Genomic DNA, 27,281 nt, shown 5'->3' with positions numbered 1-27,281 from the left:
GGCTATACCAAATAAATAAAAAATTTAATGAAAACATAACACACAAATAAATTGACACTTAACACAACACCACTACAACACACAAATACAGCCACACTTAACACAGCCGCACTCAACTACAGACACACACATCTGCAGCCATCAAGACAAAGACAAAGACCCCCGTATAGCCTGGACAGACTGTTTGGGCTAGTGCTGTTAGCGAGCACCTATAAAGGCCGGAACAGTACACCAGGGGGTGAGTGGGTGCCCAGCACCACGCCCGGCCGCCTTTGCCTCCCCGGTGGCGATGTCTACTACACACCGCACCAGGTACTCATTTGAGGCTGAGTCGACCTAGGGGGACACAGGACCGGTTAAAATAATCGTACAGCCATCACATGTGCAGCCACACACAGCTAAAGCTGCACGCGATGGCACAGCAGGCGGCGCTGTGGTGCCCGTGCTAGCCTCGGCACTGCAGAATGCGGAACCCGAGGAGGGGAGAGAGAGAAGGAGGAGGAGGGACGAGGAGGAGGAGGGAGGCTGCTGTTACGTGGGGTTTCTCCTCCACTCTGCTTGGACAGCCGACCTCGACGGTCGGACATCACAGCCACTTCAGTACAAAACGAGAGCGGGCATCTACAGAGCGGGAGACACTGTGTGTGTGTGATTAACGCACACGAGCTGTCAACAAGCAGGGGTTGTGTGTGTATGAGTAGAGATAGCGGGTGTGTGGGTGTGGAGGGGTGTAGATAGCGTTGTTTCAACAGCACTGCCATAGGTACGCGGGTACAGGTGAGGTCTGCAGGTAAGGTGGCTCAGGTGAGTGCGAGGCGGTTTATGTAACATCAGGTGCGTTGGTACAGGTGAGGTGTGCCGGCTATTGCCGGTGAGCTGTTTTAGGTGAGCTTGTTCAGGTGCGGTGGCTCAGGTGAGCAGGGTTAGCAGGAGCACAGGTGAGCACAGTGCGAAGCGTTTAAGCGAGACGTCGAGGGTGATTTGGCCCGGATTGAGAGCCGATTGCTGGGCCCACTTTCCCAGGTGAGGAGGGGAGGGGCAGGAACCCACACTCGTAGCCGCCTCCAGGTGGGCTCGTGAGTGGGAGGATCCGGTGAGTGGGTGCCTTTACACTGCTGGGGGAGCGGAGATGAGATAGGCGTTTGCCTGGTGGGGGTCGTCGGTTCTCTTCCGTTATCGGTTTTGACGCCAGGTAGGTAGGTAGGCAGGCATGCAGGCAGGCAGGTAGGCAGGAAAGCAGGCAGGCAGATTATAAGAAAAGCGCTGTTGTTGGCGTACTCGATTGAATAGGCAGGTAGGCGAGTGGCATTTTTGTTGTTTTTGTTCGTGGGTAGGTGAGTTGGTTAGTCAGGGAACTATTGGTATTTGCTGGTGGTAGGCAGGCAGGTAAATAGGTAACCAGGTTAGTGACATTCTTGGTGTTTTGGTAGGTGGCTGGGCGAGTAATTCCGTCGCTAGCCAGGTGGGCGTGTCGGTCAGAAAGAAAGAAAGTTAGGAAGGAAGTCATCAAGGTGGGTGAGTAGCGAGGTGGACCGGCAACTAACCAGGTAGAAAACCAGGTGGGTGAGTCGCCGGGTTAGAGCGGGTGAGTAAACGAGTGGGTGGACAGGCAGCTGGGTGAGTAAGCGACTGAACGGGTGGGTCAGGAGGGGGGGTCAATTTGAATCTTCACCCGTCCGAAGATCACTCACTTTGCCCGGGAGCCATGGCAGAGGCTGCACTGCAGCAACTGCTGAAAGTCGATGGGAACGAGGCGTGCGCCGATTGTGGGCTCTCAGGTGAGTGCGGATTCGAGGTGCGAGTGGGATTATTGGTGGTTGTGATGGCCAGGTCACTACGAGGTCAGGTCACATTGGGAGTGGGCCGACGCGAGCCGTTTGCCAGCCTTGCATGCCGAGTTTCGCTGTTCTATCTCTCTTTCACCTTCACGTGATCGCCTCCCATCGATTATATAATGTTTTGGGATGCACAAAGTCACATTGGAAAGGTTTATAATTAAATGCAATAAATGTATCCGTGTAAATAAGTTAAACGTGTCGCTGGCGCAATGGATAGGTCGTTGGTTCGCATATCCTCTGCTGTTGTGCTGTTTGAAATAAGCAAATTACAGATATTGTAGGCTTCCTTTCAAAGTATTTAATTCCACTACACTTCAGCGTATCTTGGACACTTCGATTGGCCGCCGAAAGCCGGTTTAGTCTTCAATAGGGCTGTTAAGATTTGTTTGCTTTTGCATTACCGGTAACCTCGTGAAATGAAAAGAAAACGGGTCACAAACCAGTTTTGCCGCACATATAAAGGTCAAGCAACAAACGTGGCGTTTGATACTTCACGACTACGAAGTGAGCTGCCCACAGCGGTGTTAACGGTTCGCACACTGGACTTGCAATCCAATAGGTCGCCGGTTCGATTCCATGCATTCATTACTAATATTCCAGTTGCTGTTTCCTCCTACCTTGCTGAACCGGTAATTGAGTTTGAAAACGGTTACCGGTTCTCGTTTAACAACCCCCTAGCCCCTATGCATGTGACCAAATAACCCTGAATAATGGGCCAAATATTGTAGGATCTTACAAAGCTAAACTGGACAGGCCTGAGCATGGTTAGTACTTGGATTTGGGACTCCCTGGGGAATACCAGGCGTTCTGTTGTGAGCTTGGGATTACGAGGTAGCCAGATAATGGCACTCGAGCAAAGGATTCCTGAATACATCTGTACGGAGCTGTTACGTTTTAACCCCTTGTTATGTGTCGAGGGTTGTCCAATCTTCGCCCGCATGAAGCCAAACCACTCATTCAGGGGAATTGGCCAAACATTCCAATGCAGGACCCTCCTGAAAGGGATTCTTTAGACTCTAGTGAGCATTTCCTGGGTGGCACGGTTGGCTACGTACAGTGCAAGAACAGTTCAACATACACAATTATTAATTTAAAAAGGGCTAACTTTGGTTACATTTTAGACGCGTAAAAACGCTAATTTGATTCGGCATTTAAATGTAAACAAACGGTGTTTCGTTAATTAATATAGCGCCCTTGTTAATTGATTGGCAACACGCGTTTAAAAGCAACTCCACATGCCTTATCATCATCATCATCGCTGATTTGGAGTTGAAACAATTAGTAGCGTACAGTACCACTTAGAAGGAAGTTCTGATGATAGACTGTGCCCCACCATGGGAATGAGGAAATTCCACCAAAGGCAATAAACACTGCCCGAGCAGGAAAACGCGTTGGAATAAAACAAAAACAAAAAACCTCCAATGCTTGACTTAATATTTGTGACGTGGAACTCGTGAGGTAAATAAGCCGTTCACAACTTGACGTGACTGTAAATTGAGAAACAGATGAGAATGGACGCGAAGGTTCTCGTGAATTGGCGGCTGGAAATAAACCGAGAACAAAAAAAACTGGATTCGATCCAGGAGACAGATTAACTTAGCGAGTCTAATTCTCTTCTTGACGGGAAGGGCATTTGATTTCGGATGACAATGTCTTTTCCCCCCTTAATTACATTCCAGTTGTCCTTTTGGAATCATTCGACGAGGCGAAATCAATTCCATTTCCAACTGATGCAGTGGCCACCAGGGCCGCACTGTGTCAATGCGAGCGTAGCCTGCAGCAGATTGTGACAGGTCAAAGGTAACCCTCCACCTTGCCCCATGCAACACAATCATGAGGGGGGCGAGTGTTAGGATTTATGATGCATTATGAGCAGAGCTGATAAGTGCAAATGAGTTGGGGGTCATTGGTATTTCCATAAATTCGTCTCCATTAAGAAGCAGTGAGTACTGTGTGAATGACATGTCATAGTCGAATAGAATACACAGGAATAGCATCTGCTGGTACCATAGTCTGAAACTCCATCCCCCCCCCCAACCATCTGTGCTGTTGATTCGCCGCCCCTGTTGGAGTCCAGGCTAAAGAGACTTACTTTTTATCCACCGCCTATGACCGACCGCCTCTCTATAAAATAAAATAAAAACGCACTCATTCTGTACAGTCTTGATATGCGGCCAATTTTCGACGCTACACGAATCCAAGTCGTACTGAATTGTACAGAGCGTCGAACTGCACAGCATTCTAACACCGTGCGAGCTAATGTGGCATGTTTCCTTTTCTCTTGTGTGTGTGTGGGCTTCTTGGGGTACCTCAATTTCCTCCCACACATGCAGAAATGACTCGCTCAGGAAGTGGCCAAACATCCTAATGTGGGGGAACCCTCCTGATAAGGAGCCTTGAGACTCAAGTGAGGCCTAAATTATTCATCCACCCACAAGTTAAATTATCATACTAAAAACATTTACAGCCATTTGTCAATCTACTGCTAGATGAAGGCCTCCCCCCACCATACTGCTCGGTGTGGGTTGGTGAACGGGGCTTCAGGACCGGTCAGAATATGATGTCTCACTGACATTAGCCATGGCCGGATATACAATCGTAGGCCCACTGGCCAGGTTCATTGTGGGGTGGACTGCCTATGAGCCAGCCACCACCACCGCCTCGAATGGCTGTCCCCACAAACTGCAGTCGTTGTGAAACCTTTTCATTTGTGGCCATATTTTTCCCAAAAAACTTGGTCATATTACACAACAACAATAAACACCACGATTTCAGGGTTTAACCGCTTTCTATCAGCTTCAGCGTCACACTCCGCAAGGGGCAGGTTACTTGGTTTACTGATTACAGTGATCGTAGAATTACAAAACATTTATCACAAGACTTGAGGCAATGTATAACTTTAAGCTGCGGCCTGCCTTACTAGGGAAAGCAATCTCTGAGCCATAATTGATGCAGGCCTAGTTAACATGTTATATTTTCAGACTTTCATAGTTGTACTACTACACTGTAGCCCTCTAGGCCTTCTACAACAATATTGTAATTTCCTTCACTCGGTCAGAGTCGTGTGCACGGACGTTGTTTGTCAACACGTCCCCGCCTTAAGGGGGCGTCCATAAATGACGTCACGCACCTAGGGGGGGGGGGTCAGACATTTGTGACGATGTGTGACGAGGAGGGGGGGGTGAGAAATGTGACGTCACATTAAAATGCACAACTTTAAATAAATATAGACAACACGTTCTAGTTAATTAAATATACTTTTTAATAAATGTTTTATCTTAAAACATCAGAGTGCAGCGCCACATTAAATACGCACTACAATGACAATAGTTTAAAGCGATTTGAAGCATGTTTTATTTTGGGGGGGGGGGGGGCAGAGCTTTTTGACGTCATATTTGAGGGGGGGGGTCTGACTTTTTGAGACGCCGTGTGACCATGGGGGGGGGGGGGTCAAAAATTGTCCAAAATCGCGTGACGTCATTTATGGACGGCCCCTACGCCTGCCGTTTTCCCTCGAATGCCTTCACACTGCTACAGTACAGCGTGGTCATTCTGCATTTAATGTCGGGAAAACGGTACAAAGATAATTATCCATTAAGAATCCATCACAAACTGCTGAATTGGCATACGTACTGCACAGTATACGCTTTGAAAATTTGAATTCGCTCCCGATAAACGGTTGAAAACCGCAAAGCAGTGCTAGAAAGTTTGCGTGTAAAGCACACAACGTATTGTGGTCAGATCTGAGAAGCTAAGCGGGCTGGAGCCTGGTGACTACGTCCTTGGATGGGCAAACCGCTTGTAAATAACAGGTGTTATAGGCGTGGGCTGCAAGGTGGTCAGGGGGGATGACAGTACGTACAAGGGGATAGATGCGGTGAGGCTTTTATGGGTAAAATACATGGCATTGTTATAAAACGGCCTTTGGAGTCAGGGGTTAGTGGACCATTTAGAGGTTAAGACTCCCAGGCTACTAGATAAGTGGCAAGGTGGCCAGGACTGAGGAGGTTGCAGTACAGCAAGTGGGTTATTGACCTACATGTATTTGTACAGAATTCTCCTCAAATGCATTGTGAGTTTTTTTTAGTACAGTACTCAGGTTTCTGCTTCTAAACCTCATTCGTATTATCACGCTTTAATGTCGAGGAAAACTTCACCGAGTCTCAAGACTTTTTTTTCCCAATTAAGTAATTTGCAGTTCAGTTTTCAGCGTTGGGATGTTTGTTCAATACCAGTTATGTCGTGCGGTTGGGTTTTTTTTTTACACACTTTTACATGAGCTATAGGACGAAACGGGAGAACTTGGGAGGAAACCCATTGCGGAACACGTGTAAGAACATACTCACTCCACACAGAAAGGGTTGCCCGAGTTGGGATTTAACCTAGGGTTGTCTATTTCGTGTTTGAACATCGTAACGCCTCCTGTGTTATTGCCAGAAAGGGTGCATCCTATTCCTATCTCATCAGTTTGATACTGGCTAAAAGTTCCCAGAGATATAACTGCTCAACCAGAGCTATGCGTGCGTTCATTTGTGCATTGTCTTTGTACTGCCCACCTTTTGGCGTTCTCTGGTGTAACACTGGTGAGACAAGACCATGAAGAAGGCTGTCTCTGGTGTAGGCCAATCAGTTTGAAAGACAGTGCAGACATTATCAGAGCGTTTATTTATCACAAGACTTGAGGCAATGTATAACTTTAAGCTGCGCCTGCCTTACTAGGGAAACTAATTTCTGGGCCATAATTTCTGCAGGCTGAGTTAACATGTTATATTTTCAGACTTTCATCGTCACGTAATTGTAGACAACTACCCTATAGTTAATAAAATAAAATAAATGAAAATACCTAAATTAAATCACGACGTTTCGGAGGCAACAAAGAGTATGGATCCTTGCAGTCACGAAAGCTTCATATCTAGAATAATACCCTATAGTTTTACCACACTGTAGCCCTCTAGGTATTCTACAACAACATTGTAATTGCCTTCACTCGGTCAGAGTCGTGTGCACGGACGTTGTTTGTCAACACGTCACCGCTATAAGGGGGCGTCCATAAATGACGTCACGCACAAGTATGTGCGGTTAATACAGACTTGATGCCTTGCAATAGGCGTGTCTATTTGGTGTTTGAACAACTTAACACCTCCTGTGTTATTTCCAGAAAGGGTACATCCTATTCTTATTCTCACTTATGGTCTTATTACTGCTATGAGACACGAGAGTTACGTGAATGCAGATATGACGGTGCACAGCGCACCCCTGTATTACAGATAATATTGGTGGCGAAAGCCTGCGTGTTAAACAGTATTTGACTAATTTATCAATAATAAAAAAACTGCAGGTGGAACTTCCTGGGATCTCACCAACGTCAACTGACAGCAATTGAGCAACAGGGACGTGCGGTCAGAGGAGGCAGTTTGATACTGTCATACTCCAATGAAAATCGCTGTTACGAAAAAAAATAGATTTTTCCACTGAGCTGTGTTATAAATGTAATTTCTGTAGGATTCCAATCATTTTTATAGTCAAAATCGCCAAATTTGCGGAGCTCCGCTGCAAATACAGGAAAAGACTAGAGGTGAGGCAGCGATGAGCTCAGCCTCCCCTTTGATTGCGCAACCCCTCAGTAACTGGATGGAGCGCAGGCAATAAGTGCGTGCCTGTTACTATCTCAGTATGTCACCAATGTAATGTTTGTAGACCCCTTCATTTCATGTCCTCGCCTTCCATACTCCAGGTAACTTACTTCACGACGTATGTGTATAAATATATTTAGGCTCGCTGGTCTCGTCATAAAACTGCAATGAAAAGGCACCAGGGGAGGCAGCTATCACATCTGCCTCACTGAGGGGGACGTGTCTAACACGCCCCCCTCAGTGAAGCCACGCCCCCCTCAGTGAAGCCACGCCCCCTCAGTGAGGACACGCCCCCTGCGTGAGACCACGCCCCCCTCCGTGTGTGAATCTGGCTCTGACACGAGCCAGTGCCTCCCCAGCCATTGACCTCACCGCATGTCACTGGTGTGGTCCCACACACACAGACACGTAGGTTTGTCCAACTCTTGTGCAACTCGTGCCCGCGATTGCTGCAATTTCCTACCTGACTGGTGGGAAACTCAATGTCTCGAACAAGAACACGGAGATACCATCAGCGTCATCGCGAGATCAAAGTTGCAAACCACTTCCCAGGAAATATTACCAAACGGAGAAAGACACATACGATAATTATTTTGTTTAACCGGGCAGGAAACCCATTGAGGCCACGATCTGTTCTTTCAAAAATGACCTGGGTTTAAATAATTACAACGTGTGAAGAAAACAACGCGCAGGATGCACCCTTTGAAAAGAATATATGATAGTGCTTGGGAATTATTTCGGAATTGCACATTGAATCACGTCGCCTCTGCAGGTGCGACCCTGTTTAATGTGGGGGGCACTGGCAATGACTGAGGAGAAGGGCACACCGCAGACGATGTCAGAGTTTCTCGCATCTCAGATTAGCACGGCTGGTTATGTACGGTGTGAAAGAAGTGCAACATACGTCAAATGCAAAGCGGAATGGAGTAACTAATCAACCTGTTTTTATCGGTCTCACCTCACCCACCCTATAGATATATTGTATCAATACTCGCTGACATGGCTAGAATTATTTGGAAGTGGGGGTCTGAGTCTTCAACTATTGGGGGGGGGGGGCGCTTTGCCCTCTCTGTCTTCTCAGAATCTTTATACTAGAGGAATCCGATAAGCTATAAAGCTATTTTTTCACAGATGTCCAGTGTGAGCGGGTCAGAACGTTACGACAAAAAACACGAACACGATAGGAGTGCATGGTATAGGAAGATATAAAACGAAACATGCTGTTAGTTTCTTTTACCAGGTAAAGAAAGCCCACTGAGCTTGTTAGCTTCCGTTTGTCAGAGGCGACCTGGCTTTCACAAATTATAGTTCTTACGAAGTGGCTTATTATTACCTGGACATGTATAGCAGCAAAATAATCGAAATAATCTGCCCCCTGCTGCCCCTCGAACGCTACGGAACCAGCGGCAAATTGACATCGCATCCCTTCTAGTGACGTCTGCCACAGAAACCCATCTCCTTGTTTTTTGAGAGTCCATAATAACGTCTCCAACTTGCGCGTTAGTTCTCTAATCGGCGACGCGTTCCTCTTTCCGTCTCTCAATGCCCCGTGTGTCGTCACAATTTTGGTTCGTTATTTTTTGGGTGGGGGGCGCACCCGGCTTAGAGGAAGTGGAAATATGGAAGCGATGTGGCGACATTGTGAACGTAAGTTTTACGCACGGCTGCATCGCTGCTGCGGACAGATGTTCGCGGTGGTCTTCGAATGCGGGGAAACGTCGTTGCGTGGCACGAGACCGCGCGCACGCGACCTTTGCCACTCTCTGTTGCCTCTGCATTGTATCAGAGTTGCCTGCCATCGAGCTACGCAATCAAAGCGCGTGGCATTTAAAAAAAAAAGTTCATATCGTAGGGGATTTAGCGGATTAGCGATTCGACTAAGAGCGTCCTCCTCTCAAGAAGAAAGTTACGAGTCGGATCACGGACGAGGGTCAACTCATTCTGAGGTTGATAAAATGTGTACCTATAGTGTATGCGTAGGTTTTCGCAGCCAAATTTATGATTTTCGGTAGATTCTTTTCGGCTAGACCACGTAATGTTCTGACCAAATGTGTGGTGGTGGTGGCGTTGGTGAAACCCTCTAACGACCCAGCACAGATTATGTGGTCACATGGTGCACAAGCGTTTTAAACGCGGCAATTATTATTCTCTCGGCTCGCCGGCTAGTTGAGGGAGAAATTCTCGCAACTGAATTCAGCAAACGGTTGTCCATTGTTCAGTTTAACGGTGAGAGTTACCCTTGTACCATGTGACAGATCATATGATTTTACACCACGTGACAATTTAACCTGTGATGGGTTGATCAGGTTGGTGGGGGGGTTTTACGAAGCGTTTGATCGGATCGTTAGGTGGCTCAGTCCCAAACAAATTACTTATGAATGAAAATGAGTACCGCTTTGCAGACAGTCATTGATCGCCCGATGGAAACAATGGCCCCTGCCATGGAAACATGGAATTTAGAACACAAACTCAGGGCCAATAACAACAGATGAGTGCATTTCGATTGAGCTGGGAGACACTTTAATATCGACTTGTTTAGTGACCTTTTTAGCCATTATCCCTTCGTATGTGCAGGATTTCTCTGGGTACTCTGGTTTCCTCCCACATGCATAGCGCTCCTTCAAAAGGAATGTCCAAACATCGCAATGGGTGGTGGTGGTGGTGACTTTATTGAAAAAAGAGTTTTGCCACTCAGTAAAGCGTTTCCGTGGACTGAAGACCACAAGGATTTGCATTTGTGCGGTGCCTAAAATGTCTCGGCATATCTCAAACATTCCCATTGCCCTGCAGCAATCTAGCCTGGGGTTAACAACGACAGTACCAATACAGCACCTGGATACAAACGCTTCTGAAGATGCTTCACAGAGGAATTAATGTCGATTCAAAAGCACACGTGCACAGGTAAAAAAAAACGTAACAGAAATATAATGAATAAATACAAAATGTTGGGTAGACTGGGCAGTGGTGCCATTACTCTGCACAGGAGCCACCACAACCACCACTCAGACCTAGACAGGCCCAAGATCACGTGTCCCCCACCCTGTCCTCTCGCCAAGGCGATTCTCTCCAAACTGCTCTTGTAATTCCTTTAGGGGTTCTAGGTGAGGCACCCGCGGTCTACTGAAGCATACTCTGAATAAACCACGTGGGTTTCCCTTCCCTGGGACATTGCCAACACCTTAATGTGGAAAGTCGCAAAAATAAATCTTAAATCGTTGCGAGAAAGACATTCTAATTTCGTAAAAAAAATTCACTGGACAACTTAGCAAATATTACCCACAGTAAAGATACATGATGTTTGATGCACACCTGCACTTTCTCCTGAACCTCCGATTAGCACAGTTGGCCATGTACGGTGCGAAAGAAGTTCAACATACATACATAATTTTGTCTTGCAGTGAAAGTCGCGAAATATTATCGTGAGTTAGTCAGACGTAACTGTCGCTCGATCCAGCAACGGACCGCTAAGCTGGAAACACCACCCTGCGCACGTTCTGCCCGAATGTAGTTTTTCATCTTTGCAAAGCGTATCGAGTTGCTGTTACATTTAGAGGGTATATACATTCCAATCACTATTGCTGACGTTATAGTTGATGGGAGATGTGGGAGAGCGGGGGGGTGCGCGGAAGGGTGTGCGTGAAGGGTGGTGCGTTTGCGGACGCTTTAACACATCTCTGTCAAAAATAAATGTGCACGTGCGAGTGGACAACGAGGCCTTACGCGCCGCCGGGGCTGCCCGCCGAGACCGAACGACGTGACTCCCTGCAGGTCCCGAATGGGCATCGTACTCCCTGGGCGTCTTCCTGTGCCGGGAATGCTCGAGCATCCACGCGAACCTGCGGGACACCAGCAAGATCAAGTCCACTCGCGCGGACAAGTGGAACGACGAGCAGGTGCAGGTAAGAGTCGAACCCGTTCGCGTCCCTTTCGGGTCGCGGTTTTTAAAGGGACGTCACGACGGCAACGCCGGTGTCTAAAGGACCATCTGCGTTCGAGCCGTGTATGGTGGCGCATGCTATGAGTTGGTTTTTAAAATATTTGTATTATATTTTTTTCTGCACACAAGAACAAAGGCGTGCTGCAGAATGTTGGGTGACAAAAAATGCCAGGCCCATGTACCTGAACGTGTCCTGGTTGATGGGGGGGGGACGACGACGACAGGCAACCCGGTGAATTCCGCGAGTGTTTTAAAAGTAATTTGGTCGACCCCATTGTACGTTACGCGAACTTTTAGTTTAATTTAATACTGAGCCGTACAGCATTACCTCGTTTTTCATGAGGTATATGTTTCGGAGATGCTCATGAATAGCAAATTTAGCTGATAATGATTTTGGCTGACGAATATTATACGCGCAACATCTGCAGACGCTTCTAAAGCTTCGAGAAGTTATCTCTGTCTCTCTCATCTCTTTATCTCGTCAATTTCTCTCTCATCACTTTGTCTCATCACTTTCTCGCGTCACATTCTCTCTCTCTCTCAATGCAGTCGTGTAGAGTACCAGATGCGAATGACGGGATAGCCAAAATTGCGGATAACAAGTTTGTGAATAACGAGGCAATGCTGTATTTGTATCTATATTTGTGCAGTATATTGAATTTATCCTGTAATGCTGTTGTCCTGCTGTGGTTCTATCTTTCTTGCTGTATATATTTTTTGAAGATTTTTGTAGTTTTGGTTACCCAGGTCACTCGTGCACATCCAACTATGCTGTCCTCATTGAGTTCCCACCTTGTTAAGCAAACTAAACAAAGATAAAACTAAGGGTTGGCGGAACACGGAGAGATTTGTGAAACTCACAAACCTGTCAGGCTCAGTGATGGCTCAGCAGGTGGCAGGACCGCAAATAGATTATTTGATCCATCTGCCTGGAACCCTTTGCGTGGTTTGCTCGAGAATGTGGGTTTTTCCCGTATGCTGGATTTCCTCCCATACGCAAAAGACTCTTGAATCGAACCGGATGAAACTGGATGAACATTTCATTGCAGGACCGTCCTGAAAACGTCTTGAAGCCCATTGAGGCTTTCAGGGTTAAACAAAGAGCATTTTAATAATAATATTTTTTTCATTATTCCCCAAATACATTTAACAATGCTATTGCTTTTTATAAACATGGAATTATTAATTATATGCTGGAACACCAAATAACGAATGCCTAAAAATGTAGTAAATAAACACCATCTTGTAAGGGCGTTAAAGTTTCCCACACTCAAAATGAACGTTGGTCACACCTTTATTGGTGGCTGCCCTGTGACAAGAGGTGAAAAAGTCCACATTTCTGTGACAGGGACCTGTATGTTCACAGGCCGCTAACCCTAACTGGGATCCTAATTCGCATTGTTTTCCGTTGCTCGACCTACTGAGCTGAATTTCAGGGGCGGTGGTGGTTGAAATGTTAAAAGTTCCACCGAACCAAAACTAAGTGTCAGTGCATAACAACGCTGAGCACTGCACTTGCGTGCGCCTTCGTTTATCCGTGACCGCATTCAGACTCCATGCAAATAAAGCTCCCCATTCTTTCTCTCTCTCGCTTCTCCCTCCCCATTCTTTCTCTCCCCCCTCCCCCTCAGTTCATGGCAAGCCTCGGAAACAAAGCGGTAAAAGCGAAATATGAGAAGCACGTCCCCCCGTTCTACTATCGGCCGAAACCCAACGACTGCCAGTGAGTGTATCTCTCTTTCTCTTGTCTCTCTCGAGTACCTCGTCTCGTTGAACAAAGTGAACTTGGAACGTTTGTGTCCGTCGCCAGACGGGCTTGTTGCGAGGCAACACTGCCCTCCCACCCCACCCGGCCCCCCTCCCCCCAGACGGCGCTTTACACTTGAGATGAATTTCTCACCAGCGTCCCGCACCGTCCAGCGTGATGTGAGCGTGATCAGAGCATTGACAAAAATAGCGGTGCATGTGCTAGCACGCAGGGCTTGCATTTCCTCACTGGATATTTTTTTCCGAAGCACTGATAGCCTGCAGTAGTAGGTGACACGTGACTAAGCAGTTGGCTTCACCTGATACGAAAACAAATCACGATTTGCTTACCTTTCCTTACACTTTGCACTCCTCTCGTGTTATGTTTATAGCTCATCTGATTCCTCCAGTTTAAAAAACAAAGATTCTGATCTTGAGTAGCCATAGTCATAGCGAGAGGTGAAGTGGATGCGATGTGCCGGTTGCGGAAATATTTTACGTAGGGGGTGCCGACCCAGACAAACCAGGTTGAGGTTAAGCCCTATTGCACACAACCGGTTCGTGCTTCCTCGTATTGCCTCATTTCCAATCCGTGGCCCCATATTTCTCGGCAGAGATTTAATACAAAAAAACAACTGATAGAAAATGATTTGCGTTTCTTACCGCAGACCAGGATGATTATGCTGGCTCAGGGTGGGTGCAGTGCCGGACGCGGTGGTTTGACAACCAATGTCAGCGCCGCTTGCTGGACATGCCCCGTGTATAGCGCCGCCAGTTTTTAAGAGACACTTCCGTGTAGCCAAACAAGTTGCCGTGTTTTTTTTTTGTACTAAAAAAAATGCACGATGCGTTGTGTTGTTGAATGGGGGTGAAAAGGAAGGGGTGACTGAGCGCACACGCAGACATCGCAGACTTGCATGGGTTTACAAAATACTGGCCAATCAACATTTAATATTGATTCTTAGGTTCATGATGTGTGTATCAGATGATGCGTGTGAGAAGCGGTGAATTTGAGATTGATTTAAGTCATGTGCCTATGTCACATTTTGCATAACGCAGGGGACAAATGTACAAATGAGACGGAACGAATGAGAAACAATGCAAACAAGATGGTAAACATGAGAGAAAAATCTTTAAAAAATGTATTGAAGTTCCATCCCAGAATTCACGATAGTTTATCAAATCTCTGCAGGGAATTCTGGCAGAGTCGTGCTTTCTAGGTCAGGAATTTTATTTGTGTAAAATTATTGTAATTTTCTTAATGAACTAAATTCCATTAAGTGGTGCATTTTAAATTGACGCATTGCATCATACGAGCTTGCTGATGTCGTAATTTCTCTCTCGCCGAGCGATGGGACGCATTAACACACAACGATAATCGATCGGCTGGGATGGTAACACGAGTCGTACTGCCGTAGCCCCGCCAAACCACGGCCTGGAAATCTGCCACCCTGGAAATTACAAAAAAGCCCGTAGCGTAAGCATTGTTTTGAAGAAGCGACACTGCCAGTCACAAAGTGGACGTCCTTGTGAACGACGTAGCAAGGCAAGCGTCGACAAACGCGCACGTAGGTGCGTGTGACGATCCGTCAGTTCGTCCCTCAAAACCACCCTTTGTGCTCACGACACGTGCATCGAATCGGTGCCAATAATAAGCATTGATAATTATTTGTATGGAAATGACACATTTCCGTATTGTAAGCTATTGAACGAAACGCATTGCCCGGTATAGATGGGGACAAAAACATAAACAAACCGCAATCACCATTTCCTGAATTCTGAATTCAAAAGCACGAACCACGAATTGTGGCAATTCGTCAAACTGCTGGGACGGGGAAGGGTTTTATAAACGTCCAGTACCCAGCCTGCTTATGACCGCTATCACCTGGGTGGGATCCACTCGATGTTATCAGACCCTGGAAGTTAACCAGCTAAAGCCTGGAACACGCTCGGGCGGTTTGTCGTAGGGCTTGCGTGGCTACATGGTGGGGAGTAGGCGACAGTTCAGCAAAATTCATCGTTGTAGTGTACTTCTATGCTCCTCACACTTGGGGGCACAAAAGAGGAAGTTGCCCCCACCCCACCTCTCCCCGTCAATATTTAAATGGACGTCGTTTGTCATTGAGCGTTTACATTTTTTTGGTAAAATGGTTATTCATGAATAACGCTTTGCCCCCTTTCTATTTTTGTTTCATATGTGCAAGCCAGTTGCCCAGTGTGGTGAACTATGGTTAAATATCCCTCACTGCCCGCACAGGCATGGGGGAGGACGTCATCCAGCAGTGGATACAGGCTGGGGTGTGCCTCGCTATCGATTATTGCAACTCACTACTCTACGGGATGTCTAGGAAAAACAGTAGCAAGCCGCAGCGTGTACAAAATTCTCTGGCACGTGTCATGACGGGTACTGCAAGATCCGACCGTCCGTCCAGCACTCGCGTGAAGCTGCATTGGTTTGTTGCCGAACGAATACATGATAAGGTTGCACTCATTACACACGAAGTGGTTAATCTCGGTTCTTTTGGTAAAGTCACGTAGAAGGGAAATAATACAAATAAAACATAATAAAATAAAATTCTCACTATTATTATTTTATGTTGAATTTTTATTCTTTTATTATTTCCCTTCTACATGACTTTACCGAAAGAACCAAGAATATGAATCCCTGCAGTCACGAAAGCTTTAAATCGAAACAAAGTGCTTGCCACATATTCACCACAATACCTTGCTGATATCAAGGAGCATAAATCATCACGCGAACTCCGGTCATCTTCGCAGCGCCTTCTGACTAGCCATTGAACAAAGACGGTCACCGCATTGTGCACTTTCAGATGCGCTTCTGCAGCCGTCTGGAATGCTCTTCCTTCCAATATTACGAAACCACTGGAGCTATGCACTTTTTAAATCATCTAGATTGAAAGCTCATTTCTTTCGAATAGCTTTTTGTGTTTAGTTTATTGTCCTTTCCCGGCACCTCCGATTAGCACGTTTGGCTATGTACGGTGCGAAAGAAGTTCGTACATACATGCATACATTCACGGAGTCACTCATCCTTCTCCCCCCCCCCCCATCCCATCACCAGAGTCGTGCGGGAGCAGTGGATCAGAGCAAAGTACGAGCGGCAGGAGTTCATCTTTACCGACCGGCAGGAGCCGTATTCGGCAGGTGACTACACTCGCCCCTCGCTGTGTCCTCCTTCGCCATTGGAAATCAAGACCGTGTCGTAACGCGCGCCAGAATTTCTGGGTCCCGTGCCAGGGGCCCACAGCGGTGGTGTCTTTTGTGAATGTTGACCGGACGGAGGCTATCCTGTGTGACCTTGGCAACAAAATGCTAATGCCCGTTTTTTTTAGAAGCGTTGGAATCGGCACTGCTGCGATGGCGGGGGGTTCTAACGTTTAATTCTCGGCCTTTGCCTGAACGGGCGCGAGTGTTTGGGTTGGCGGTTCTTTGCACAATTTTCTCAGCAGTGGCAAAATATTATCTCAAGGAATGACACTGACAGACGGGAAGAGGAACGCATTATTCGAGAATGATCGCGGGTCAATTACATCCTTCAAACTGTTAAGAAAGGTCAGCGGGCTTGGGCAGGGCACGTCACGGCTTAGAAGGGATGACGGCCGATGATCAAGAAATAGTAATGACGCAACAGCCAAGAAGCTGAATGGGTCTGAGAGCACGCTCACCGAGGAGATGGAGCAATGACATCAAATGATGTTCAAAAGGTGCTAAGTGGATTATTGCATGGATGGATCGTGGGAGGTGGTGACGGCTTGGGGAGATTTCATCCAGCGGTAGATTGACCACGGTTGTTGATGCTGATGACGGACACGTTCAGCAGACGGGAATGGAATGCACCATGGACTAGGTTGAAGGAAGTCATCCAGAGGCCTCGAATATCTGGGCATTGGTAGCGCATGCCTGTCATCCAGCAAAAATGAAGGCGAGGGTTTGTGCATCACACAAATGCTTTAAATTCCCTTCCCTTGGGCATCAATGAGCCATACCCTGGCTGCCAGGAAAAGGCGTCGCGGTGATGAGATGTTAACTCCCTCGCCTGGTATGCAGGAGGTCGTGGGTTTAACCCCAATCCTGACACCTGTATATTTGCAGGTTGGCTGCTATACATTTCCTCGTGATAAGTCACTTCATTGGGCTATCATTTGTGGCCAGATCGCTTCTGAAAAAAGAGTTATATAGCTCCGTGGACTTTACCTGGTAAAATGAAAAAGTTTAGTTTAAGGCAGTCCAGAAATTGTAGACTCTAACTGTTCAATGCTCATGTAAACAGTAATTGGCTGATACTATAACACATTAATAAGTAGAGAACTGCAGAGCTTGATGGGGGTGGGAAATTGGCACCGGCTCACCACCTGGCCGCTGCCTTGCTGCTCATCTTTGGTTCCTCCTCACGCCTCCGAGTTGTTCTCTTTCTTCGAGTGCGATTTTTCTATCACGTCTGAGAGTATGACGTGGCACAGCTTCCCTATAGCACTGTAAGTCAACGAAAATAAATGTATGTAAAGTCCAGCCAACTGGCAGCATTTGCTTAACAGGCCATCACACATCCTGCTGACGGAACTTAAAATGTCAAAGCTGGCGCAAAGTTTGACCAATGAAAGGGGCGATAGCCAGTGGGGGAGAATAACGATGGGAGCAGAAGCCAGTGGAAGGACCGCGCCTGAGAGGACGACCAACACAGAGATTGGGGGGGAAATGAGATCAGCTCATTCATGGAATAATAATAATGCAATTTATAACGCGCGCAAATTTGCGGACGTAACGGCCGCAACTCAGAGGCACGGAGCCAAGCTCAGAGCCGCTCGAAAGCGCGTGGTTATAGAGGTGAGTTTTTAAGTGTCTCTTGAAGGAGGTGATTGAGGTTATGCTGTGAATGTGCAGAGGGGTGATGGCGTTCCAGACTGTTGGGGCTGCCACCGAGAAGCAGCGCATAGACATGACCATCCTGGATCTTGGTATCAAGAGGAGGTCGTGAGTCGCGCTGCGCAGGCATCTGCCGTGTGCTGAGCTGCAAGTCGTCAATAATGAAGAAAGGTACGGCTGGCAGTGAATTGATCAAGGCTCACGGTGACGATGATGTGCTGCAGGCTACAGGGAAGGCGTGCTGTGGAAGAGGGGCCGTGACAATGGCCAGTTCCTGCAGAGGAAGTTCATTCTGTCGGAGAAGGAGGGCAGCTTGAAGTACTTCACCAAGTTTGATGCAAGTGTCTGGGGCATCACACACACACACCATCTATGACTTGTCTTAAATGTAAAATGTATATATGTATCCCCGTGTTTGTCCCCTTTTGGCAGTGGCCAGAGTCTCCATACGATGGGTTGCAGACCTGTGACAGGGTGTAGTCAATCCATAGGAAAACCACTGCATTGGGATTAATAAAAAAAAATGTTAATGCTAAAAAATGTTTGTCTCGTTTTCTCGGAGAAACTGAGCAATGGAAAATTTAAAGAGGTCCTCGTTCACCAAAGGGCGCTGCACAAAACCCATACGTCACACCTGCCACATGTCCTGCCCTCAACCCACCCCCACTGTGACCTCTTGTCGCACCAGGGCAAGGAGCCCAAAGCCACGGTGAAGATCGCGGACATCAACCCCACTTTCCAACCGACGAAGATTGGAAACCCCAACGGCCTGCAGATCACCTACCTGAAGGACTTCAGCACCCGCAACATCTTCATCTACCACGAGGAAGGAAAGGTGCGTAGGCGCGTGGGCCTCCGTTGCCATGACGCAAGCATCGCGGCGGTGTGAGGAAAGTTCCGACGTGCGTCACGATTCCCCTGCCCAGCTGTTCGACCAATTGTAGTGATTTGCCTGCCAATCGTCGCGGTTCGACCAATTGTAGCAATTCACCTGCCCAGCGGTTCGACCAATCATTGCAATTTGCAGTCACAATCCCTCTACCAGAATCTATTTACTTTCTCGTCTCGTTTATATTCTCGGTTTTGTGTCTCGCTTGGACAGTTTTGTCGCTCCAATAGTTTATGCAACATGTAACATTCACGTATAATTTGCACGTCTTTTCTATAAATCATAAATAATTGATTGTATGTAGCATGCATGAGTCGATGTGTCAGTTTCAGTTTTCAGTTTCATTTGTTAGGTATAGCCCTATGAGTCATGCGGCTATTGACTCGGGTGCAACCGTGTCATTTATCGTAAGTGTAAGAATATACTTTAAGAGATGAATTATCACGTCGTTACCTGCCTATGTAATGTGAAGGGAAAAGGGAGCTTGGCAATAACTGTTTTGTCAAAGGACCAGATTCTCATCTTGACAAAACGTTTAGTTTCATCAGATTTTCAACCACCGTGTGGTTACATTTAGATGCCACTGTATGAATCCACGTTGCGTCATATTCAATAAGAAGCTCCGTTGGAGTAATTCCGAAGATGATATTGTGGTTCACAAATGAATCATCTCTTGTGACCCACAATACCTTGCTGATCTCATCAATGAAGATAAACCATCACGCAAACTCCGGTCATCCTCGCCACGTCTTTTGACTGGCCGTTGAACAAAGGCAGTCACTGTATCGCATGTTTTCAGATGCGCTTCTGCGGCCGTCTGGAATGCTCTTCCTTCCAATATTTGGAAGCTACTGGAGCTATGCACTTTTAAATCATCGAGATAAAAAATTAATTTCTTTAGAACTGCTGTTTGTATTTAGTTTGTTGTCATTTCCCGGCACCTCCGATTAGCACGGTTGGCTACGTACGGTGTGTAAGAAGTTCAACAGAGAGACATACAACATGGAAATGAAAAGGAGAAGAGGAATGAGACGGATCATTTGGTGTGAAATAACAATAAAATGGGCGGGTGTGGGAGTTTCCGCACTTGTCGTGGGCATCGGCGCACCCTCAGTGGTAACGGCGACGCTAGAGGCGGAAAGGCATAAATCTCGCACGGTCATATTTGTTCTCGTTAGCCACTTTTTATTTTTCCCTGCCAAAATTTACCTGTCACAACGCGAAACAACGTGCGAGATTACGGACAGGATTCATCATCGTCGGAATCCGTAAAACACAGTCACGTCAGTTAGTTCTTTTTGGTGTTGAGCAAAGTGTTAAACGTTTAGCACTCTCTGCCTGTTATGCAAGAACGTATTGAGTGTGACCACATTCCAGCAATGCCACGCCGATTAACGTTTGTGAAAATTGAGTGTCGCGGACTGCCAATCTAAGAATAGGGCCGTGTATTATTTGCGAGTGTCGATTTCTGAGAGACTTCGTATTCGCCGGCTGCTCCACAAACTTAGCACCTCGCACGTCAACGAGTCGGTGGTCGTGAGCAGAAGCCCTCGCAGCCCCAGCCGTGGTCAAACTCTCTGCATCAGCGAACTCTGCCCGTTCGCGTGGTCGCCGCCGAGTTGGGACGCTGAAAATCATGTTTCTAGGTTGATAATTGTAAAGGGCTATTTTCTTCGTGGTTCATTAGTCGGTGCCCCTTTAAAAACAGAGGGCGTCCCCACATCCCACATCCTGAAGGCTGGAAACCCTGCCCCACCCCCACCCCCTACAAGCAACACCCTGTGCTTCAGCTGAATGATGACATCGCGTAGCCCCAACCTCCGTCGGCTAGTGAGTGCCACAAAATAGGCACAGAGGTGAGACATTTCCCACCCCCCCCCCCCCCCCATTTTTCCATCTTATTTGATTGAGAACTCACGCTTACAATCGCTAATGAAGTTGAATTCGTGGATGAAGTGTCTAGGAGTATTTCTTGCTCTCCGTCTGTTCTTATTTCAGCGATTCAATGGAAATTCGAATAATAATAATAATAATTAATCGGGACTCCGTGTGCCCTCGCGTGGTGTGCGTTTGTCTCGGCGGCAGGAAATCGTCGACTGGTACAACGCTATCCGAGCTGCGCGCTTCCACTACCACAAGGTGGCGTTCCCCGGAAGCCAAGACGCGGATGTGAGTGCAAGATAGCGAAACATAAAAACTAAACTATTTTTTCTTTTACCAAGGCTCACTGTAGGCATGTACCGTATGTAGAACTTCTTTCGTGACAGCACGTAGCCAACCGTGCTAATCAGAGGTTCGGGGCTATATAGCTCTTGTTCACAAATGATAGCTCAACAAACTGGCTTCTCGCGTGGAAATGTATTGCAGCCAAATACTCTGAATTCACGTCGATTCTGAATGTGGAAGGGAAAACCGGAGGAACCGGAGAAAAATCCACGCGACCACGGGGAGAGTGTTCAAATGCCAAATGTACAGGCATCAGGGGTCAAAATCGAAACCACGACCTCCTGTATACCGGGTGCAGTATTTAACATTTCGCCATCATAGAATAATGCCATCTGTTTACACAGAGGGTCCCGTCTAAATGCTTGCCGTTGTTTCTACTTCGAAGACCTCAAGGAAACCCATTTCGTTAACACGGATATTAACCCAATTTTTTTTACATTCTTTTAACGTAAGATTTGGCAGTCGCCGACACAGCCCCAGATTTGTTTTGCAGAGTCTGCCACGGTATCGTGTACCCCGTAAATTATGATGTCAATTGACAACTTTTCTCTTTTTCAGTTGATCCAAAAACTCTCCAGAAATTACATCAAAGAAGGATACATGGAGAAGACAGGGCCAAGGGTAAGGCATGCCAGCAGCTGAAGTGCAATCCGCTGCCGAACTGTTGAACAGTACGTGACGTATTGCGCTCTCTGGAGAATGAGGTATAGGCGGATTTGCTAAATATTCAGATGTGTGAACGCCTATGTAAATTAATATCTGCATCATCCACCCCTAGGTTACTGGGGGGGGGGGGTGGGGAAGCACCCTCTTTTCCTGAAAATGTTTTCCTGTATTTGAGAAGTGATTGTTCGTGAGATATAGAATACATTACTGAGTGTGCAAAGGTCAGATTTGCGAACGTGGTACTGCATTAAAATCCGCCAAAACTGGTTGCAAATTGCTGGACGATTATCCGCTTACAATTGTATTCCTGGTCGCACAAACAACGGTGAATATCAGGCACAGGAAGGAATAGTTTTTGTTATAATTTCCTTTTTATTCCGAAATAACACACTTGGGAATGCTGACGAAACGATGACTCAACGTTGCACGAGATGACGGTTCTGTTTCGGACGGTTTGCCGTAGTCACCCATTGGTAGTGTTCGTCGATGTTTTAACCGTAAGCCGTATACTCGGCTGCGGAGGTAATTTGGCTTTAACCGACTACCGACGTGGCTAGATTTATTGTTGCGATGCTTTTTGTATTTGGTTTGTTGTCCTTCCTCTGCACCTCCAATAAGCGTGGTTGGTTACGTATGGTGTGAAATTCCACATATGTACATGTATATATTTCGCAGCAACGGGAGGGGTTCAAGAAGAGGTGGTGTACTCTGGATGCCGCCGACCGTCGCCTCATGTACTTTAAGGACCCACTGGTAAAGCCACCCTCTTCATCTCTTCACGACTGCAGCGGCCTGTTCTCTGTGTGTCTAAGTAATCGGGCACGTAACAGTCCACCGATTCATTGATCAAAATATCATATGCAAACTCAACATGCGTTGCCATGAAGCATTTATGGTAAAGGTAAATACATTTAGAACTCCATTTTATGGTGCCATATATAAATTAAATAAATACAATTAAATTATCCATCTGCCTTTTGGCTTATCAAGCAGCATTCGTTTAAAATAAACTGTGGAGGAATTTTTGGTCTTTGGTCTTGTCGGTCTTATCAAGGTGCGTTCACAGCTTGATGCAGAGGTTCCCCTAGTTACTGCTGCAGGTGTATTACCCATAACATACGCACCGTCTGTTTCACAGCGGATCTTAAATATCCTGTGATGTCATTCAGAGAAGAGTAGGCCAATGTGTGCTGGCATCTTGAGACTGAGTAGGGCTGTCTCCACAGTAAACTTAGCAGTCATGCTTGTTAAACAAATGCTGCCGGTTTGGGCAGGTGTCAATGGCAAGAGCTCTCAATACTTTCATTCACTACATGTGCATTGCTGTGACTACCATCGACGCCTAACTGCCCGCCCACCCACCCGTCTGTATGCCCATCTGTACGCCCGTACGTACGCAGGATGCGTTTGCCAAGGGCGAGGTGTTCCTCGGGCATTCGGACCACGGCTACTCGGTGCAGGAGGGCTTGCCTGGCGGCACGCAGGGCTACCGGTGGCAGTTCGGCATCACCATCACCACGCCCGACCGCGGCTTTCTGTTTGCGTGCGAGAAGGAGGCGGATCAGCAGGAATGGATCGGCGCCTTCAAGAGCATCATCGCTCGCAGCATGTGCCCACAGGACTACGTCAGTAAGGCCTACCTCTGTCACAGCAGGACTCGAATAATCCATGCTCCCAATAGTCCGGTAATTCCTGCAATTCGTGGATTGTTGGGGGCATACTCCTCCCGTAATCTGCGGCTCACCGTTGGTGGATTATTTGTAATGCTTATGCGGACGGCAAACCGCGATCCGTAGAGGTGAGTGGGACTTATTTTGCATCGGCACAGACTGATGTGACTTGTTTTCATATAAATAACTTCACATTTTTTTTTATTGTGTGTTGGGGGGGGGGGCACCAAAACCGATTGATTACTTGCCACTGATGTTACCCGTGGCCGGCAATCATACTCAGGTTTGATGGGTTCACAGCCCAATCCACACCGCATGCCGCTGCACCACTATTGGCCAAAGAGCATTAACAATCATCATCAACAGCCATTATCATTTCACTGTTGGATGAAGGTCTTCCCAAGCCGTTGCAGTCCCTTACAGTAATTAACACCTCCGATGAGCAGGGTTGGCTATGTACGGTGCAAAACTATTTCAACATACATACGTACATCAATACGAACGCGTATTAAAGTAGCGGGGTGAAACGCCTTCCTCTTTCTTTTCTTTCTCTCTCTGCGCAGTGGAAGCGTACTTCAAGCACAAGCCATGAAGCCGCCGCCCGCTGCTGGGACCGCAACTTCTTCGCCCCCCCCCCCCCCAACTCGTGCCACTGGACAAACGCAGCGCGCCCGAATCAAATAACGCCGAAGTGGAACGTATTCAGGAGATAAAGCATTCTAGGAAAAGATCCCACAGTGCCCTGCAAGCCCGCCCAACAGTGGGCAGGTATTATGTACAGCGACCTGGTATAGTTGGCGTTAAACGAGTACCTACCTGGTGCGGTGTGTGTAAAAGCTTAGCGCTGGGGAGAAAAAGGCAGTCGGGGCGTGGTGCAGGCCACACCACCCACTTGGTATGCGTTGCCGCCGCCCTTAAAATGTACTCGCTAACAGCACTTACCCCAACAGTATAAAAAGGCGATAGGGGGATCATTGTCTATATACATGGCATATCTAGTGACGTCACCAGTTATAATTTCGTGTTCTTTTTCACCTTATTTGGAAATTATAACCGTTGCTATGACGCCTGAAGCTGTGGTATAAGAACAGCCTTCTCTGTAATATTTGTGGCCTCTGTATGACCCTTGCATCAGGCAGCTGTATGCACACAGACCCTTCCTGGGGTATGAAAGCAAGGTTGCATCGAGCCATCGGTAAGGGTTTCCACCTTTTACACACACAAAAACCTCACTCAGATGTATTAATACTTCATTCAAAGTGCCATATCCTGACAAATAGGATTTTTGGATAACGATGCTTAATCACGCGAGATATTTTGGAGTCGCTAAGAGTCAAAGTAGTGACTTGGAGAACCGTCTGATATATGTAGTGTCCAGGATAATTTAGGGACGGATGGCAACCCTCGTCACCGGGCCAACCTGAAACATTTACAATAAACCAGCCTGCGACTTCGGCCATTAACGGACCCTAGGCCCAACTGTCAGCTCCAATCGGCTGACAAATTTAAAAGAAGAACTCCATCGTGTCCCTCCACATAGAATTACAACAAATGTCTAAAACCATCACCCTTATTGGCTTTCCAGACTGATATTATCAAGTAACATTTGTTAAAGCAAGCAAACGCTGTGGACGGGTTTCAGCCTGCTCGGCCTCGCTCATCAGCAGTCAGGCTGGGGTCTGGAAACCCAATGGATTGATGGCCTAAAACGTAATTTTATTTATATGATGAGCGGCAAATAGAAGTTGTGGTGGTCCAACTTTTGCAGCCATCAAGCAAATGCCGTGTACCTGGGGGCTCAACCCAACCGTGGTTTTAAATATTTTGTGTTGGATTTTTAGTTGTGCCCTCCCCACACCCGCCGCTACAAACCTGCGCAGTCTGAATATGTTCCATGCTCAGTTGGCCGGGGAATCTGGTTGACGGGATCGGATTCCAGCTTCGAAACAGGCATCCGCTGCATGTGTCGCAAACAAAATTGTGTGTTCCTCTCTGTCCTTCCCTCACCCCCCGCCGCTAACGGACAACGTACAGTGCTGCCGAGACCCAGACCTATGCATCTCGCTGTGATACCCGTGATCAATAATGCTGTGCCAAAATGCGATACCAGGGGTGTCAAACACAAGTTGTGAGCAATGCTTACTTAATTGGTTTCTGTGAAAAGCCTTTGCAAAGAGTGTTTTCTGGGCTACTCGTATTTCAATGGTGGTTTTACCATGGATAGACTTGATCCCATCATAGGAATGTGGAGTTTTCACCAATGGCTGAGGAGCCACCAGCTTAAACAAATGAGCGCCAGCCACGTAGATAATTTCAATTTTTTTACGAAAATGTAAATCATGTCTCTTAGTTGCAATCCATAATAGACACATACCCGCACAATCAGTGCATAAACCAAACCGAGCTAAATTAATACAGAGGTCGCTCAAAAATTACAATATATTCGCAAAGGTGGCGGCAAATGCCTTGAATGCCGTGCCTTAAAGGTGGGAAGGTGGATCGTGTGAACGGCATGCTTGATGCTTAAATGGCGGCCTAGCAAGTAGGCTACCGACCTCTCCACATACAGCAATTCCTCGCTTAACGCTGTTGATGTGTTCCTGAAAAGTACGGCGTTAAGCGGACAGCGCGTTTAACGGAAACATTTCGTCATAAATAATGTAAAAACTAAACTTTCGCGCAATGCGATGTACTTGGGGTACGCCACCGCGTCACTGTCATTCCGCATACTGTATCGTACCGCTCAAAAAGCGTGTTATTACAGGCGCGTTCCGCATTATAACAGACGCGTTCTGCGCGATAACGGGGAGCGTTCCATGAAAAGTGTTCCCTTGTGGAATCACCGCGTTACAGCAAGGTGTTGTGTGAACATGCGTTGAATGACTTACCGTATACATTTTGCAATGTCTTCTTCTAGTACTACTTTTCAAGTTTCCTGCTTTGTGTGGGGGACGAACCCGGAATTCCCGGAAATAACCCACTCGGCATACGGCAGCCCAACACTCAAACGGTGTCGCACAATCGGGTAAATGAACACACTTTACTACCATCTCCGGGCCAAGTGGCAGCTGCCGAGTGGGTTTGGATGTTTCACAAACCTCTGGAAGATCCACCAACAGCGCTGGATCCGCAGGCCTTGAGCCACCACGTGCCCACTTTCTTGAGACTCGACGGTTTGCTGCACGAGTGTATTCGTCGTCGCCTCGATTCTGATTTTTTATTTCTTCAAAGTTCCTCGGCGCTCAGGAACACGTCTGGTGACGTCACAAAGGAGTTGGGCACCCCTGGGTTTTCACACCGTGGTATTTGATTTATTACTTGAAGTGCTGTTTTCTATGGTTTAATCGCCCGTTTTCATATTTTTTATGTTTTTTTAGCATATCTTAATTAAGGCGTTTTGCATACGATGAAACTAAACTGAGCGATACCATAACCTACTTCTTTATTTCAGCTTTACTCGCAGATTGATTTCGTTCTCCGTAGATATTAGCGTAATAGTTTTTCAGAGGTTGAATTATAGAACATCCATATTAATCGTTTAAATGAGATGTACTTTTTGTTTGTTTGAAACGTGTAACATTACTCCATGCCACACGCGTTAATCTTGTTGCTACTAAAGGTGTCAGTTATGGTTTGGCTCGGCTTAATATGAAAGTAAACCAAGTTTTAGATAGAGAATGGGGCTGCTGGATATTTTTAAGATTTAATATTTTGATTGCTTAAGCTGTATTGTTTTTACTTGTAAGGATTCCTATTGTGATTAACAAACATTAATAAATAACAAATGGAAAA

General features: G+C 46.8%; 1 protein-coding gene across 2 annotated transcripts; it reads left to right on the top strand.

The window, feature by feature from the left end:
* Window positions 1-480: 480 nt before the first annotated feature.
* On the top strand, window positions 481-27,281 carry ADAP1 (ArfGAP with dual PH domains 1). 2 transcript variants are annotated; one of them, XM_078857129.1, is made up of 11 exons: window positions 481-1,778; window positions 11,240-11,370; window positions 13,040-13,131; window positions 16,237-16,319; window positions 18,263-18,375; window positions 18,727-18,873; window positions 21,013-21,096; window positions 21,712-21,774; window positions 22,495-22,572; window positions 23,220-23,448; window positions 24,053-27,281. In XM_078857129.1, exons 1-11 carry the CDS (start codon window positions 1,706-1,708, stop codon window positions 24,079-24,081), a joined length of 1,122 nt encoding a protein of 373 aa, XP_078713255.1. In that variant the 5' UTR covers window positions 481-1,705; the 3' UTR covers window positions 24,082-27,281. The 2 variants fall into 2 exon arrangements, with proteins under 2 accessions (XP_078713255.1, XP_078713256.1); XM_078857130.1 differs by having other exon boundaries at window positions 744-790.

Source organism: Lampetra fluviatilis, chromosome 5 (genome assembly GCF_964198595.1).
Source record: "Lampetra fluviatilis chromosome 5, kcLamFluv1.1, whole genome shotgun sequence".
Lineage (NCBI taxonomy): Eukaryota > Metazoa > Chordata > Hyperoartia > Petromyzontiformes > Petromyzontidae > Lampetra > Lampetra fluviatilis.
This window is presented reverse-complemented; position numbering and strand designations above follow the sequence as displayed.

What these genes read in the sequence shown, in the direction of transcription:
- ADAP1 (XM_078857129.1), top strand. Translation starts at nt 1,706, where the DNA reads ATGGCAGAGGCTGCACTGCAGCAACTGCTGAAAGTCGATGGGAACGAG. An exon ending in CGCCGATTGTGGGCTCTCAG is followed by an intron (nt 1,779 to 11,239) that starts GTGAGTGCGGAT and finishes GACTCCCTGCAG; the next exon opens with GTCCCGAATGGGCATCGTAC. An exon ending in CCGAAACCCAACGACTGCCA is followed by an intron (nt 13,132 to 16,236) that starts GTGAGTGTATCT and finishes TCCCATCACCAG; the next exon opens with AGTCGTGCGGGAGCAGTGGA.